Genomic DNA, 16,574 nt, shown 5'->3' with positions numbered 1-16,574 from the left:
GACTTAATGGAGTGGATCCAGTAGAAGTTAACACATTGACTAGAATAGAAACCTATCAGATCCGGTGGTGTGAGGGATCGGAGACAGACCGGACACAGATCTGGTGGAAGTTGGCCGTAATACACCCTTCTATTGTACGCAGACAGAAATGATGGAAGACAGATTTAGTTCACAGCCATGAAACATCCTCTTTCCCCCAACCCCCCCATCACTTCCTTTAACTCTTCCTGTCCCATTAAAGTTACTAACCATAGACCTTTCTGGAGTCCCTGAGCTCCCTTGTCTCGTAGGTTCCTCTTAGCTGCCGTAGATGTCCTCCTGCTGCGGACGTTCTGGACTCCAGCTGATACAGCTTGAGATAATGTTTGTTGTGCTTTGGCGCGATACAAATAAAGCTTGATTGATTGATTGAAGAATTGGCAGCAGTCTTTATCACTATTCTAGTTCCTATGCTAACAGTTCACCTAGCAGCATGAGTTTTAATCTGGCTCAGTCACAAGACTCCTCATAAATTCACTAACGTATTAACAAAGATCTTCAGGTCTGTTGAAGCAAAAATGATCGTATAAGTAAGCAGCAAATTGCAGTCATCGACGAAGATAATTAAATATTTGAAAATAAAGAATTTGCAAACATTTGTGGAGTTGTTTTTTATCTCATGACTGAACGAATCCTTTGACTGTAGCAGTCCGTTAGGTAAACACACCAACAACTGGATTACTGAAATCAGCTAGCATTTGCAAGTTCCCCTACATCCCTCCGGTTTGTGAGCACCCACGAGGTGACTCACCTCCTCTGACAGTCATTGTCAGACTAGACATGTTTGTGTTCTGTAGTCTAACTCTGTTGTGTTACTGTCTGTTACTTTCATGGCTCCTAAATTCACCTTGAACATAGTAAGCAACCAAATTGCACAGTAGCCGGACATCAGCACCGGTACCTCAGCCGTCCACTGAAGTGAGCGACGTCAACGCCTCCTGGATTTATAGCTCCATTGCTTTGTTTTAGAGTCCACATGCATTCAGTGAAGAGGTAACTATCTCTCTCTGAACCTTTGAACCGATGAGAAGTGCTTCTGTCTTTACCTCCACTGAGCTGTGGAAAGTAGCATTAGTATGTCCTGTAATAGATAAAACACCACCTAATGCAAGAAAGAAACCACATACACAAATGTGTTGATGGTCTCTTGTGATGAAGTGTCTTGTTGGAAAATTACCCTTATTTCACATCTTTCGTTTTCTTAAAAGGTATGTGAGTTTATTTTAACCCCCCAGAAGGTCTTCTTCCATTTAAGTGTTTAATAAGTTAAAATAGCTACATTAAACATTATCCTAAACTGGTTTAAATTAAGTAAAGTAGATGTCCATGATTTCCAAAAAGAATTTTAGATTTTGATTCATCAGACCACAGGACAGTTGCCCACTTCCCCTAAGTCCATCTTAAACCGGCTCAGGTCCAGAGAAGTCTCCAAGGTTCTGTATCAGGTTTATATATGGTTTGCATGGTTCAGTTTTAACTTGCATTTGAGGATGCAGTGACTTCCACTACAGAGTCATGTCTGTGTTTAATGCAGTGACTTCCACTACAGAGTCATGTCTGTGTTTAATGCAGTGACTTCCACTACAGAGTCATGTCTGTGTTTAATGCAGTGACTTCCACTACAGAGTCATGTCTGTGTTTAATGCAGTGACTTCCACTACAGTCATGTCTGTGTTTAATGCAGTGACTTCCACTACAGAGTCATGTCTGTGTTTAATGCAGTGACTTCCACTACAGAGTCATGTCTGTGTTTAATGCAGTGACTTCCACTACAGAGTCATGTCTGTTTTTAATGCAGTGACTTCCACTACAGAGTCATGTCTGTTTTTAATGCAGTGACTTCCACTACAGTCATGTCTGTGTTTAATGCAGTGACTTCCACTACAGAGTCATGTCTGTGTTTAATGCAGTGACTTCCACTACAGAGTCATGTCTGTGTTTAATGCAGTGACTTCCACTACAGTCATGTCTGTGTTTAATGCAGTGACTTCCACTACAGAGTCATGTCTGTGTTTAATGCAGTGACTTCCACTACAGAGTCATGTCTGTGTTTAATGCAGTGACTTCCACTACAGAGTCATGTCTGTGTTTAATGCAGTGACTTCCACTACAGATTCATGTCTGTGTTTAATGCAGTGACTTCCACTACAGAGTCATGTCTGTTTTTAATGCAGTGACTTCCACTACAGAGTCATGTCTGTTTTTAATGATATCTACTTCTAACCGATCAGATCTTACTTGAATGTTAGCTGCATGCAGGAAGTTGAATTCATTGTTTTTTTTTAAATATTCACTAATATATTTTTGTTTTCAATAACAAATGATCACATTAGTATTCAGCAGATTGCAGGGAATTAAGTGTTCGATACTCAAAATGTTAAATTATCCCTACACTGTGAGTTTAAGAGGTTTGAATGGAGGTGCCCTTTTAATTGTTTTGCCCCTGCCCCTCAAGCATCCTGAGTCCGCCCCTGCTTTAAAATCTAATACAGTCAAAAGGGAGTAAAATATACAAGCTTTTTCTACATTAATATTAACAGGTCCTAAAATATTTGTAGAACTATGCTCATTAATATCTATAAAGCATCTGTTTGTGAGGCTTTTATAAAAACAATTATTTATTGGAAATATAGTACCATTTGTAAAACTGTTCAACATTTAAAGAGTTAGCCTCAGAGAAGAGAGATTTAATATTTACAGTCAAGAATCATGATTACAGGGAAATAAAAAGTAGATATCACCGTGTAACTGTAAAGTCATGATGGGTAAGACAGATAGATATCAGACTGGTTGTGTGTTTATCCTCTGCACTCTCATCTTACTTTTAATTAGTACCATATAAGGCAGGTTGAATGTACATCATATACAGGCATGTCAGACTATGTGGTCACATACAGGGATAGTCCAGTCTATAAATTGTGCCCTTATGAAGCAGAGGGCCGTACAGTGTGTTTTTTAAAAGTGTAAAGGGGACTATTGTTCGCTCCTCTGCATTGTAACTTCCCTATGGAAAAATCCATTCTAAAGTCTTCTCGGGGATCCAGTCACATGGACATGAGACAAACGCCCCTCAGCACTCTATAGGCCTCTATACCATGTTGCTGGGTCAGGGCTTTACACAATGGGAGCCGCAGATTCTTTGGGTTCGGTCAGGTATAAAAGTAACGGTAAAACGAGAACCAGCATCAGTTTCACAGCAACCAGTTCTGAAGAACCAACTCTCCAATCATGACCATGGGCAAGGTAAGCACACCTTCCTCTCCAGCTATTTTTAATCCACTATCTAACACTGCTGTATTATCTCTCCAGGCCTCAGTGCTCACTCTCTGTGTTTGTCCTTCTGCAGATCATCTTCTACGAGGAGAGGAACTTCCAGGGACGTTCCTATGAGTGCATGAGTGACTGCTCTGACATGACCTCCTACCTGAGCAGGTGCCACTCCTGCAGGGTTGAGAGCGGCTGCTTCATGGTGTACGACCGCCCCAACTACATGGGAAACCAGGTTCTCATGAGGAGGGGCGAGTACGCCGACTACATGGGCATGATGGGAATGAGGGACTGCATTAGGTCTTGCCGTATGATCCCCATGGTAGGTTTTAAAAATGACCATTACAGCTGCGATGAATCCACACATGACCTCCCACATATACTGAGCTAACACCTTCATGTCTCTTCCCAAAAACAGCACAGGGGTCAGTTCAGGATGAAGATCTACGAGAGGGAGAACTTCGGCGGTCAGATGAACGAGCTGATGGACGACTGTGACAACATCATGGACCGTCTCCGTATGTCCGACTGCCAGTCCTGCAACGTGATGGACGGCCACTGGCTGATGTACGAGCAGCCCCAGTTCAGGGGAAAGATGGTGTACCTGAGACCCGGCGAGTACAGGAGCTTCAGGGAGATGGGCATGAGCGGCACCAGGTTCATGAGCATGAGGCGCATCATGGACATGTAAAAACTGTAGAATATGAATCTATAAGAAAATAATAAACATTTTTTGACTAAAAGTTTCTGCATATTGAGTCTGCTTTAAACAAACTGCAAACATCTGTGGGTGTCCATCTCCATCTTTACATAGAGACAGCTTGTTAGTGACTTTATCACACACTACCAGAGTTAACCAGCAGGGCATTGGGATACAGCAGATATCAGCCACAACATGTAGTCCAGCTTAAGTTTGGAAATCTGTTGGCGCTTGGTGATATCTTGGTATTTTAATTTTGGATGAACGCCACAAAGTAATGGGCTCTTCTCTGGCTCACACCCAACAAGTTTAAAAACAAACACAACCTTACTACCCTTACACATGACGTCACCATTCAATACTCTGAATGATGCTTCAAAACTCTACTGTAGTACATGCAAATAGCTGTCCAGTTCAATGGTTTAGGTAACCTCTTGACCTTTCACCCTGGTTCAACTGTGAGTTCAATATTTAATCCCACCAACGCTTTGTTTATATTGGCCGGAGTATAAGGCCCAACGCTTTTGTTTTGTCTGACCTACTCCTGAACTTGTCTCTGGCACGACCATCAGTCCACATAAAACATCTGATCAAGTTGGCTGATGGACCAACATCGTCTCTGGAGTTGTGTTAGTTAGTTCACTCAGAGGATGCATGGATCAAAACAACAAAACAAAACAAAACAGACGAAGAGAAAAACACAAATGATCTTAAATAAGTAGCTGGCTTTCAGATTAGTGGCCTTCAAAAAGATCTGGGTTAAATTCAGTGAAGTAGATGTCCATGATTTCCAAAAAGAATGTCAGATTTTGATCCATCAGACCACAGGACCAACTTCCCCTCAGTCCATCTTAAACGGGCTCCAGAGAAGTCTCTGTGGTTCTGGATCAGGTTTATATATGGTTTCCTCTTTGCCTGGTTCAGTTTTAACCTGTCTTTGTGTATGCAGTGACCTCCACTACAGAGTCATGTCTGTGTTTAATGCAGTGACTTCCACTACAGAGTCATGTCTGTGTTTAATGCTGTGACTTCCACTACAGAGTCATGTCTGTTTTTAATGCAGTGACTTCCACTACAGAGTCATGTCTGTGTTTAATGCAGTGACTTCCACTACAGAGTCATGTCTGTGTTTAATGCAGTGACTTCCACTACAGAGTCATGTCTGTTTTTAATGCAGTGACTTCCACTACAGAGTCATGTCTGTGTTTAATGCAGTGACTTCCACTACAGAGTCATGTCTGTGTTTAATGCAGTGACTTCCACTACAGAGTCATGTCTGTGTTTAATGCAGTGACTTCCACTACAGAGTCATGTCTGTTTTTAATGCAGTGACTTCCACTACAGAGTCATGTCTGTGTTTAATGCAGTGACTTCCACTACAGAGTCATGTCTGTGTTTAATGCAGTGACTTCCACTACAGAGTCATGTCTGTGTTTAATGCAGTGACTTCCACTACAGAGTCATGTCTGTGTTTAATGCAGTGACTTCCACTACAGAGTCATGTCTGTGTTTAATGCAGTGACTTCCACTACAGAGTCATGTCTGTGTTTAATGCAGTGACTTCCACTACAGAGTCATGTCTGTTTAATGCAGTGACTTCCACTACAGAGTCATGTCTGTGTTTAATGCAGTGACTTCCACTACAGAGTCATGTCTGTGTTTAATGCAGTGACTTCCACTACAGAGTCATGTCTGTGTTTAATGATGCTATGTTCTGTAGATGATGAAATCCTCTAACTCTTTGTCACTCTGAGGAACATTATTCAGAATCTGTTGAACTATCTGCTCACACAGTCTCTCTCAGAGTGATGAACCTCTTCCCATCTGTCCTTCTGAGAGACTCCGCCTCTGGAGTTTTTACATCCAGTCATGTGACTCACCTGGTGATCGTTAACCTCGTTAGTCAGAGATGTTCCACCAGGTGTGTTTTTAGCATTACTCAACTTTGTACCTGTTTTGTTGTCCCTGTTTGAAACGTGCTGCTGGCAGCAGATTTAAAATGAGCAGATCTTTTTAATCAATAAATAAAATGTTTCAGTTTCAACATTTGATGTTGTCTTTATTGACTGTTTCCATTAAATGATTTTCAAACTATGACAACATGTCAGCAAGTGTTGACTTTGTTTCTCTGTGTCCACAGGTAAAGTCAAATTGGTGCATTGCTTCACTGCCTCATTCATATTTGAACAGGGTTCACAACATTTGAACCAAAGCAGTTGCATTTCACATAAAGTTAAGCAATGATTCCTTTTCTTTTCACATCCTTATTGACAACAGCAACTCTGCTGAAAGCAGAAAAACACCTCAAGGAAGCACGAACACTTCAGCTTTCAACACAGTTCTTAAAAAAGATGCATCAAAATACATCTGGTGGTTTCTTTGGCATCCAATGTCTTGTATCAAAGTGATATGATTCAAACAACTGTTCCAACTGGCTCCAAATTGTAACAACACAAAGAGCAAACACTGACTGATTAGTTACCACCTGTTTATTAGGTCACCACAAAACAGAAACCAACATAGGAAACGTGTTCATCTGTAATATCAGTGGTGTCGGGGTGTCTGGGTGTCTGGGTGAGTGTATTATGTAGTGTATGGAAATGATGTCAAAAGGGAAAGAGAGAGGAGACGTCCTCTCCCATGCCGAGTCAGACAGAGTAAGAGAGTGACTGGAGGGCTGCAGCCCCTTAAGTGTGGGTTGGAGCAGGGCAGGTGGGCTCAATCAGCCTGATTAGCCAACCTGCACTCAGGGAGAGAAGAGAGAGGCTGTTTCCGAAACGGCCTGCTACATACTACTTACTAATGTAGTAGGCAGTAGGTATTGCCTACTACATACTGCGTTTGAATTTAGTATGTAGTATGACTGTTCTGTCCGATCTGTCATGCAGCATGCTGAGCCAGACTTCGCTGGATTTCCGGTTTCGGAAAGCGGAAGTAAACAACGGCGAAGCCGATAAATAAAAAGCTTATTTAGCATCCATTTATGATTTAAAAAGTTAGGAAGTGGTTTATATGTAATTTGATAACTTTCACAGCACCCAAAAACAGATTTCCTCCCGTCAAAAAATGAGGAAAAAGAAAAAGCAGAACGAGCGCTGTGCATTATGGGAAACAGTACGCGAGGCAGACTGGTCTGATGCACACTGAGATATTTTCCCGAATCAGTAGACATCCGGGGAGTTTTGGCATACTGCAGATTTTGCTCTTGTTCACATACTACTTACTACATACTGAATTTTGGACATATCAGTACGTACTGCTAGTATAGTAGGCGATTTCAGAAACAGCCAGAGAGACACAGGAAACAAGACAAGCCCCAGGGTGTCACACAACCACATATTCAAACCACTGTGTGAGTCATTATGTTGGATTTATTTGGGACCCCAAATTTCCCCCAAGAAGTTCAAATTTTTTAGAGTATGGTCCTAAATCAAAGCCTTAGAGGTCTTTAAAGCCAGACTACTGACTGCTTTAGCTTTTCTAACACAGTTCTTAAAAAGATGCATCAAAATACATCAAAATATATCTGGTGTTTTTGTCGTTCAATGTCTGATATTTAAGTGATATGATTGAAACAACCACATATTTAAACCACTGTGTGATTCATTTTTTTTGGGGACCCCAAATTTCATCCAAAAAGTTTGATTTTCTCACGTACAGCCCCAAATCACAGCCTTAGATATCTTTAAAGCCTGACTACTGACAGCTTCAGCTTTTCTAACACAGTTCTTCAAAAGGTGCATCAAAATACATAAAACATCTCATCATTTTTTGTCATTCAATGTCTGATATTAATCATATTTCAACCCCTGTGTGATTCATTGTGTTTATTTTTTTGGGACCCCAAATTTTCCCTCAAAAGGTCGAGTTAATTTTCATGTATGGCCCCAAATCACAGCCCTACATTTGCCTTAGAGGTCTTTAAAGCCTGGACACTGACACCTCCATGTACTCTTAAAACCTAAAGTCAGAAACATTTCAGATATCAAGAACAGAAAAAAGCACTAAATATATGAGTGTACAAATGATGGCTGATATATGAAGACAGCAAGTTAACAGCCCAAAGCTAACATTCAAAAACAAAGGCACCAAGCAGATCATTAGCTCAGTCACATGACCGACAGTCCCAACCAGTTCAACACATTACCAGCATTGTTAAAAATGCTTTCAGTAATGAGAGAAAAGGCCTTTCTAAAGCCTCTAAGGTACTCAGCCCCCTGAAAAATGGGCATAACCTCAGCTTTCTATAGAGTCAATGGTAGTTGTTGCAAGGTAAGGGGTTCTCTGAAGGGGCCCGCCTAGTCTTTACAGCTAGTTGGGTATAAAAAGAAAGGGTTAACCCAGGTAGGTACACAGTTCAGGAGCAGCACCAGCAACTCAACAACAGCCAACATGAGCAACACCGGCATGAACATGAGGGGAAAGGTAAATCCTGAAAACCAGTCTTTATATTTTTAACACATATTTCTGCTCTTTCTTTAATAACCATTTCAACTCTTCTGTTTCCAGATCATCTTCTACGAGGAGAAGAACTTCCAGGGTCGCTCCTACGAGTGTCTGAGCGACTGCGCTGACATGACCTCCTACCTGAACAGGTGCCACTCCTGCAGGGTGGAGAGCGGCTGCTTCATGGTGTACGACCGCACCAACTTCATGGGAAACCAGTACTTCATGAGGAGGGGCGAGTACGCCGACCACATGAACATGATGGGAATGAGGGACTGCATTAGGTCTTGCCGTATGATCCCCATGGTAGGTGTACGACAGAATCCACTGAGCCACCAGTCTACAGTGTAAAACTGTTCAAATCAGGATATTAAGTTTGTTTCCATCTCTTCCCCAAAAACAGCACAGGGGTCAGTTCAGGATGAAGATCTTCGAGAGGGAGAACTTCAGCGGTCAGAGTCACGAGCTGATGGACGACTGCGACAACATCATGGAGCGTTTCCACATGTCCGACTGCATGTCCTGCAACGTGACGGACGGCCAGTGGCTGATGTTCGAGCAGCCCCACTTCAGGGGAAAGATGATGTACCTGAGGCCCGGCGAGTACAGGAGCTACAGAGAGATGGGAATGAGCGGCACCAGGTTCATGAGCATGAAGCGCATCATGGACTCCTGCTAAATGTTTCAAATGTTCACTGAATGGATAAAAGCAGCAAAATAAAGAACTGTCTGCACTACTCTCCTCTCTGCCTGTCTTAATATAATGTTATTAAGCATTATGCATTCATTATATCAGTTATTACATACAGCATATTTAGACTGCATTAGGTAGTTTCAAATGTTTGAGGTTGATAACAAATGCAGCTATTCAATATTTTGATTTAACCAAGCATCCAAACATTTCATTATTGTTTCCAAAATGATGTCTGCACAAAACTGAACATGAACATATTCAACTTGAACATACTGAACAACAGGTCGACCTCATCCTCAGCTGCGTGAGTCTGGATGTGACCCCTCGAGTCTGGAGGAAAAGACTTTGAATTTCATGGTTGAAGGAGTTCTGTGTTGCAGAGTGTGTGACGTAACGCAACGTGACGTCGTGCTGGGAAATGAATCGTTAAGAAGAATCGATAACATCTGAGGTTTACAATTCCATCAGAATTGATTCCGGTTCTAAGTCAGATCCAGTTTTCGATTCCCACCCCTTGTAGTGACGTTACGTAACAATAATACAAATCCTTTTATTTATAGAGAACTTTTCAAAAAACAAGTTACAAAGTGTTTCACATGGACAGACAAATAAAACAAGCAGTTCATAAAAACACACAAAACAAGTGGATGTAGTGATGTGACATGGTGATGTTACGAAGCGACATTACGTTGTGACCTTACGTTGTGACCTTACGTTGTGACCTAACGTTGTGACCTTACGTTGTGACCTTACGTTGTGACCTTACGTTGTGACCTTACGTTGTGACCTTACGTTGTGACCTTACGTTGTGACCTTACGTTGTGACCTAACGTTGTGACCTTACGTTGTGACCTTACGTTGTGACCTTACGTTGTGACCTTACGTTGTGACCTTACGTTGTGACCTTACGTTGTGACCTTACGTTGTGACCTTATGATGTGACCTAACGTTGTGACCTTACATTGTGACCTAACGTTGTGACCTTACGTTGTGACCTTACGTTGTGACCTTACGTTGTGACCTTACGTTGTGACCTTACGTTGTGACCTTACGTTGTGACCTTACGTTGTGACGTTACATTGTGACGTTACGTTGTGACCTAACGTTGTGACCTAACGTTGTGACCTAACATTGTGACGTTACATTGTGACGTTACGTTGTGACCTAACGTTGTGACCTAACGTTGTGACCTTACGTTGTGACCTTACGTTGTGACCTTACGTTGTGACGTTACATTGTGACGTTACGTTGTGACCTAACGTTGTGACCTAACGTTGTGACCTAACGTTGTGACCTTACGTTGTGACCTTACGTTGTGACGTTACATTGTGACGTTACGTTGTGACCTAACGTTGTGACCTAACGTTGTGACCTAACGTTGTGACCTAACATTGTGACGTTACATTGTGACGTTACGTTGTGACCTAACGTTGTGACCTAACGTTGTGACCTTACGTTGTGACCTTACATTGTGACGTTACGTTGTGACCTTACGTTGTGACCTTACGTTGTGACCTTACGTTGTGACCTTACGTTGTGACCTAACGTTGTGACCTAACGTTGTGACCTTACGTTGTGACCTTACGTTGTGACGTTACGTTGTGACCTTACGTTGTGACCTTACGTTGTGACCTTACGTTGTGACCTTACGTTGTGACCTTATGATGTGACCTAACGTTGTGACCTTACATTGTGACCTAACGTTGTGACCTTACGTTGTGACCTTACGTTGTGACCTTACGTTGTGACCTTACGTTGTGACCTTACGTTGTGACCTAACGTTGTGACGTTACATTGTGACGTTACGTTGTGACCTAACGTTGTGACCTAACGTTGTGACGTTACGTTGTGACCTTACGTTGTGACCTAACGTTGTGACCTAACGTTGTGACCTAACGTTGTGACGTTAAGTTGTGACCTTACGTTGTGACCTAACGTTGTGACGTTACGTTGTGACCTTACGTTGTGACCTAACGTTGTGACGTTAAGTTGTAACCTTACGTTGTGACGTTACGTTGTGACCTTACGTTGTGACCTAACGTTGTGACGTTAAGTTGTGACCTTACGTTGTGACCTTACGTTGTGACCTTACGTTGTGACCTTACGTTGTGACCTAACGTTGTGACGTTACGTTGTGACCTTACATTGTGACCTAACGTTGTGACCTTACGTTGTGACCTTACGTTGTGACCTAACGTTGTGACGTTACGTTGTGACCTTACATTGTGACCTAACGTTGTGACCTTACGTTGTGACCTTACGTTGTGACCTTACGTTGTGACGTTACGTTGTGACCTTACGTTGTGACCTTACGTTGTGACGTTACGTTGTGACCTTACATTGTGACCTAACGTTGTGACCTTACGTTGTGACCTTACGTTGTGACCTTCCGTTGTGACCTTACGTTGTGACCTTACGTTGTGACCTTACGTTGTGACCTAACGTTGTGACGTTACGTTGTGACCTTACGTTGTGATGTTACGTTGTGACCTTCCGTTGTGACCTTACGTTGTGACCTTACGTTGTGACCTAACGTTGTGACCTAACGTTGTGATGTTACGTTGTGACCTAACGTTGTGACGTTAAGTTGTGACCTTACGTTGTGACCTAACGTTGTGACCTAACGTTGTGACCTAACGTTGTGATGTTACGTTGTGACCTTACGTTGTGACCTAACGTTGTGACCTAACGTTGTGATGTTACGTTGTGACCTTACGTTGTGACCTAACGTTGTGACATTAAGTTGTGACCTTACGTTGTGACCTAACGTTGTGACGTTAAGTTGTGACCTTACGTTGTGACCTAACGTTGTGACCTAACGTTGTGATGTTACGTTGTGACCTTACGTTGTGACGTTACGTTGTGACCTTACGTTTTGACCTTACGTTGTGATGTTACGTTGTGACCTTACGTTGTGACCTAACGTTGTGATGTTACGTTGTGACGTTACGTTGTGACCTTACGTTGTGACCTTACGTTGTGACCTAACGTTGTGACCTAACGTTGTGATGTTACGTTGTGACGTTACGTTGTGACCTTACGTTGTGACCTTACGTTGTGACGTTACATTGTGACCTTACGTTGTGACCTTACGTTGTGACCTAACGTTGTGACCTTACGTTGTGACCTTACGTTGTGACGTTACATTGTGACGTTACGTTGTGACCTTACGTTGTGACCTAACGTTGTGACCTAACGTTGTGACCTTACGTTGTGACGTTATGTTGTGACCTTACATTGTGACCTTACATTGTGACCTTACGTTGTGACGTTACATTGTGACCTTACGTTGTGACCTTACGTTGTGACGTTACGTTGTGACCTTACGTTGTGACGTTACGTTGTGACGTTACGTTGTGACCTTACGTTGTGACGTTACGTTGTGACCTTACGTTTTGACCTTACGTTGTGACCTTACGTTGTGACGTTACGTTGTGACGTTACGTTGTGACGTTACGTTGTGACATTACGTTGTGACGTTACGTTGTGACCTTACGTTGAGACGTTACGTTGTGACCTTACGTTGTGACCTTACGTTGTGACCTTACGTTGTGACCTTACGTTGTGACCTTACGTTGTGACCTTACGTTGTGACCTTACGTTGTGACCTAACGTTGTGACCTTACGTTGTGACCTTACGTTGTGACCTAACGTTGTGACCTTACGTTGTGACCTTACGTTGTGACCTAACGTTGTGACCTTAACAATATTTCTAAGTGACATTCCATGGTAACATTACAAAGTGACCATATGTAGCGATGCTTGATGGTGACGTCCGTTACGGTTAAAGATTCTAAAGTTTGGTGGGAGCATCGTATGTTGATTGTTTGTTCTCCCAGCACAGACACAGGATGGTTTTCTTCCCTCTGATTTATCCCTTTTTGTGGGACTGTTTTTTTGTATCAGGGAAAATACACATCACACATTCATGATGTGCAGAAATGACATATCTCATGTAAATAAAGAACAGAGTTGAACCCTGATCCTCTCAAAGTTTGTTATCTGACTTTATTAAAGGAACACATTTCTAGTGTTTCCCCTCACAGACTCCTTCACCTCCATGAGAGGTTTAAACCAGCAGACCCATCTGATAGATCAGCTGAGACTCTCAGAGTTACTATAATTCACATTAAATATACTCTCACTTTTAATGGATCATACATGAAAAGTTTAACGTAATGAAAAATCTGAAATGACTGATGTGTGCGGTGGTTCCTCCCCCTGTTTATTCGTGTTTAATGATGTCTGGTGTTTCCCTCCTGTCTGATTACCCTGATCAGTCTCACCTGTGTCCCGTCTCTACTCTCCACACCTGTGTATGTTCCTCTGTTCCCCCTCTCCTCTGTTGGATCATTAAACCCCTCTCCTGTGTTCTCTGTGTTATTTTGGACTTCTTGGGTTTAGTTTTTAGACATTTCAGTAGTTTTGTTTGAACCTTTTGTTCCTTTGTTTATTAAAACCTTTTTATTTTAAAATCTGCACCTGAGTCCTCCTTCAGTCTTTCCCCCCAGCGTGACAAAAACCAGACCTCTATGAACTTAGAGTGATATAAACACGACCAGCTGATCACACACTGCAGCAGGTGTATTAAAGTATTTTAAATGTGTTTAAGTCTCTTTAAACAGACTTGATGTCCTGTTTGCTGGAGATGTGAATGTTTCACTGATTTCATTAAACAATAATCTGAAGCTCTAAACTTCTGAAACATGTGATGATAATAACAGAGCATCATGACGTGCCAGGGACATATTATTTATGTTGAGTTTAACAGTTTTATGACATGACTTTATACTTTTATATTGATTTTAATTTTGTTTTATTATTTTTATTATTATTGAACTAACTTAATTATTCAAGTATATGAAGTATTATTTATTATTTACTATTATCTATTTAATTTGATGCTTTAATTTATTTTAATTACACCAATGAAACTGAGTAGATCAATTAAAAAAAAAGTTTAAATGAATAAAATAATAAAACAACATTTAAATCAATATAAAGTAATACATTTGTTAGATCATTGGTTTATTACTTTACTTTATACTTTAATATTGATTTTAATGTTGTTTTATTATTTTATTAATTTGAATTATTTGTTTTTATTTATTTACTCAGTTTTATTGATATTTTTATCTTTTATTTTATTTTCAACTCTTCTCCTTACCTTTTTAAAACTTATTTATTTTAACTTTTGATATTCTTAATGATAATTTGATGCTGTAACTTTTTTAACTACACATATTTTATTGTTATCAGTGTGCATTAGTCTCTATTTTGAAATCCTTATTTGTTTTTTAATGTCTATCCATTATTTTATTTCTGCTTCTTTGTTTCCAGTCTCTGTAAAGCTCTTTGGGTGTCATTTGATGTGTATGAAAGGTGCTCTTTAAATAAAGCTTGATTTATGTTATTCAACACATAATACTCTTAATATTAAAACCTCTTTAAAGTTAACTTCAACTTAGAAAATATACATTAAAATATGAAACTGAGAGCTGAGTGAAGGCTTTGTTTGTCCACTCAACAGGGAACAGTTTCTAAAGTCTTCGAGGGCCGGGTCAACATCACAATGTTTCACAGTAATAGAGAGCTGTACTGCGCTCTATACCATGTTGCTGGGTCAGGGGTTTCAACAAAGGGGGCCCTCTTGCTCTGTAGGGTTCAGTCAGGTATAAAAGCAAGGGTTAAACCCAACAGGACAGCAGTGCAGCAACAGCAACAGCAGCAGCTCACCTACAAGTATGACCACCACTGACATGAGCATGGGCAAGGTAAGCCTCTGAATATTACAGATAACAAACATGAGAGAACACACAGCAGGACTCACACATTAATCATGACTGAAACTTTAATTCACACACATCCCTCTGTTTCCAGATCATCTTCTACGAGGACAGGAACTTCCAGGGTCGCTCCTATGAGTGCATGAGCGACTGCGCCGACATGTCCTCCTACCTGAACAGGTGCCAGTCCTGCAGGGTGGAGAGCGGCTGCTTCATGGTGTACGACCGCACCAACTTCATGGGAAACCAGGCTTTCATGAGGAGGGGCGAGTACGCCGACTACATGAGCATGATGGGAATGAGCAGTGGGATCAGGTCTTGCCGTATGATCCCCATGGTAGGTTTGAAACAGCCGAGTTACATCCTCACCACGAGAACAAACACCCTCCAGACCTCATGCTAACATGTTCTCATCCACTCTCTTCTGAATCACAGCACAGGGGTCAGTTCAGGATGAAGATCTACGAGAGGGAGAACTTCAGCGGTCAGATGAACGAGCTGATGGACGACTGCGACAACATCATGGAGCGTCTCCGCATGTCTGAGTGCCAGTCCTGCAACGTGATGGACGGCCACTGGCTGATGTACGAGCAGCCCCACTTCAGGGGAAAGATGATGTACCTGAGGCCCGGCGAGTACAGGAACCTCAGAGACATGGGCATGAACCTCTCCAGGGTCATGAGCATGAGGCGCATCATGGACATGTGTTAGACGTTTCCATTTTAAATTAAAAATGAAACTAAACTGAATTCTTCTGGTCATCTTCTCTGTTTTTTCGATGCTTTATGAAAAGTCACACGATCATCCTGAAGTCTTTATTTAAAGTTAAACACAAACACACATGCAAACTGCAGCTCCAGATACCAGTGTGCATTTATCTGTACGCATGAACAGCTTTTTACAGATCAGAAGAATCATCATGTGGAGACATTCTCATCCTCTAGCCTGGGAACTCCTGATGATGGACGGACTGAGAGCCAGACTGTGCAAAGGGGGTCGCAACAAATCCCAACAAATGTTATCCTCGGACTCTTTCCAAACAGAGCAGGTCTAGACCGTACCATCCAGTCCCATCGTACAGGCAGGAAACAGCAGAACGATCATCTTACATTCTCACCCACAGAAGACGAAAGGATCTGATCATAAATTCCTGTTCTTGTTCATTTCTATAAATCCTTTCCACCCCGATAGATTCTTCTTCAGTGGAGACGTTGTTCATTAATTCAGCAGATAAAAGAGAGACTGATATTTCTGGTGAAGAAGCTTTAAAGCCAGCGGACTCTTTGACCTAAGATAGGAACAAATTGCACATTAAATGTAACCGTTTCTTTATTTTAAAAATGTGTTTTTGTCCTCTGCAAAAATGATTCCTGAAACTTTGACGCCGGCGTGAGAGTACCTTTAGTTTGACTTTTGACTCTTTTACTGTCTCTGGTTTTAAATCTGTTGTATTGTTTGTTTACATGTTGTTGCATGATCTGATTGTGCAGCTCTGTTGTTGTTTTTAAATGTCCTTTATAACAAATTTGGACTGAATCAAAAAAAAAAAGGTCCATAACTGAATTAAACTCTGCGAAGTGTTGACATACATTAGATGAAGTTTGGCTAACTATAAGACACACTAACCTGAAAGATATCTCTT

General features: G+C 41.4%; 3 protein-coding genes across 3 annotated transcripts; all 3 read left to right on the top strand.

Moving 5' to 3' along the window:
- The first annotated feature begins 2,984 nt into the window (after positions 1-2,984).
- On the top strand, positions 2,985-4,049 carry LOC117819946 (gamma-crystallin M3-like). Its single transcript, XM_034693493.1, has 3 exons — positions 2,985-3,282; positions 3,386-3,628; positions 3,725-4,049. Exons 1-3 carry the CDS (start codon positions 3,268-3,270, stop codon positions 3,995-3,997), a joined length of 531 nt encoding a protein of 176 aa, XP_034549384.1. The 5' UTR covers positions 2,985-3,267; the 3' UTR covers positions 3,998-4,049.
- A 3,916-nt stretch (positions 4,050-7,965) lies between these two features.
- LOC117819941 (gamma-crystallin M3-like) lies at positions 7,966-9,189 on the top strand. Its single transcript, XM_034693489.1, has 3 exons — positions 7,966-8,431; positions 8,516-8,758; positions 8,856-9,189. Exons 1-3 carry the CDS (start codon positions 8,399-8,401, stop codon positions 9,129-9,131), a joined length of 552 nt encoding a protein of 183 aa, XP_034549380.1. The 5' UTR covers positions 7,966-8,398; the 3' UTR covers positions 9,132-9,189.
- Positions 9,190-14,543: 5,354 nt separating this feature from the next.
- Positions 14,544-15,681, top strand: LOC117819942 (gamma-crystallin M3-like). Its single transcript, XM_034693490.1, has 3 exons — positions 14,544-14,920; positions 15,027-15,269; positions 15,368-15,681. The coding sequence occupies exons 1-3, from the start codon at positions 14,891-14,893 to the stop codon at positions 15,641-15,643; spliced, it is 549 nt and encodes a 182-aa protein (XP_034549381.1). The 5' UTR covers positions 14,544-14,890; the 3' UTR covers positions 15,644-15,681.
- The last annotated feature ends 893 nt before the right edge of the window (positions 15,682-16,574 follow it).

The sequence above is a fragment of the Notolabrus celidotus genome, chromosome 10 (assembly GCF_009762535.1).
Source record: "Notolabrus celidotus isolate fNotCel1 chromosome 10, fNotCel1.pri, whole genome shotgun sequence".
In the NCBI taxonomy this organism is placed as follows: Eukaryota; Metazoa; Chordata; class Actinopteri; order Labriformes; family Labridae; genus Notolabrus; species Notolabrus celidotus.
Note: the sequence above shows the minus strand (reverse complement) of the source record. Positions and strands in the feature narration are given on the sequence as shown.

Excerpts from the sequence above, each read along its gene's own strand:
- LOC117819946 (XM_034693493.1), top strand. Across the intron at positions 3,629-3,724 it reads CTTGCCGTATGATCCCCATG|CACAGGGGTCAGTTCAGGAT; the intron begins GTAGGTTTTAAA and ends TCCCAAAAACAG.
- LOC117819941 (XM_034693489.1), top strand. The coding sequence starts at position 8,399 with ATGAGCAACACCGGCATGAACATGAGGGGAAAG. Across the intron at positions 8,432-8,515 it reads GCATGAACATGAGGGGAAAG|ATCATCTTCTACGAGGAGAA; the intron begins GTAAATCCTGAA and ends TTCTGTTTCCAG. Across the intron at positions 8,759-8,855 it reads CTTGCCGTATGATCCCCATG|CACAGGGGTCAGTTCAGGAT; the intron begins GTAGGTGTACGA and ends CCCCAAAAACAG.
- LOC117819942 (XM_034693490.1), top strand. The coding sequence starts at position 14,891 with ATGACCACCACTGACATGAGCATGGGCAAG. Across the intron at positions 14,921-15,026 it reads CTGACATGAGCATGGGCAAG|ATCATCTTCTACGAGGACAG; the intron begins GTAAGCCTCTGA and ends CTCTGTTTCCAG. Across the intron at positions 15,270-15,367 it reads CTTGCCGTATGATCCCCATG|CACAGGGGTCAGTTCAGGAT; the intron begins GTAGGTTTGAAA and ends TCTGAATCACAG.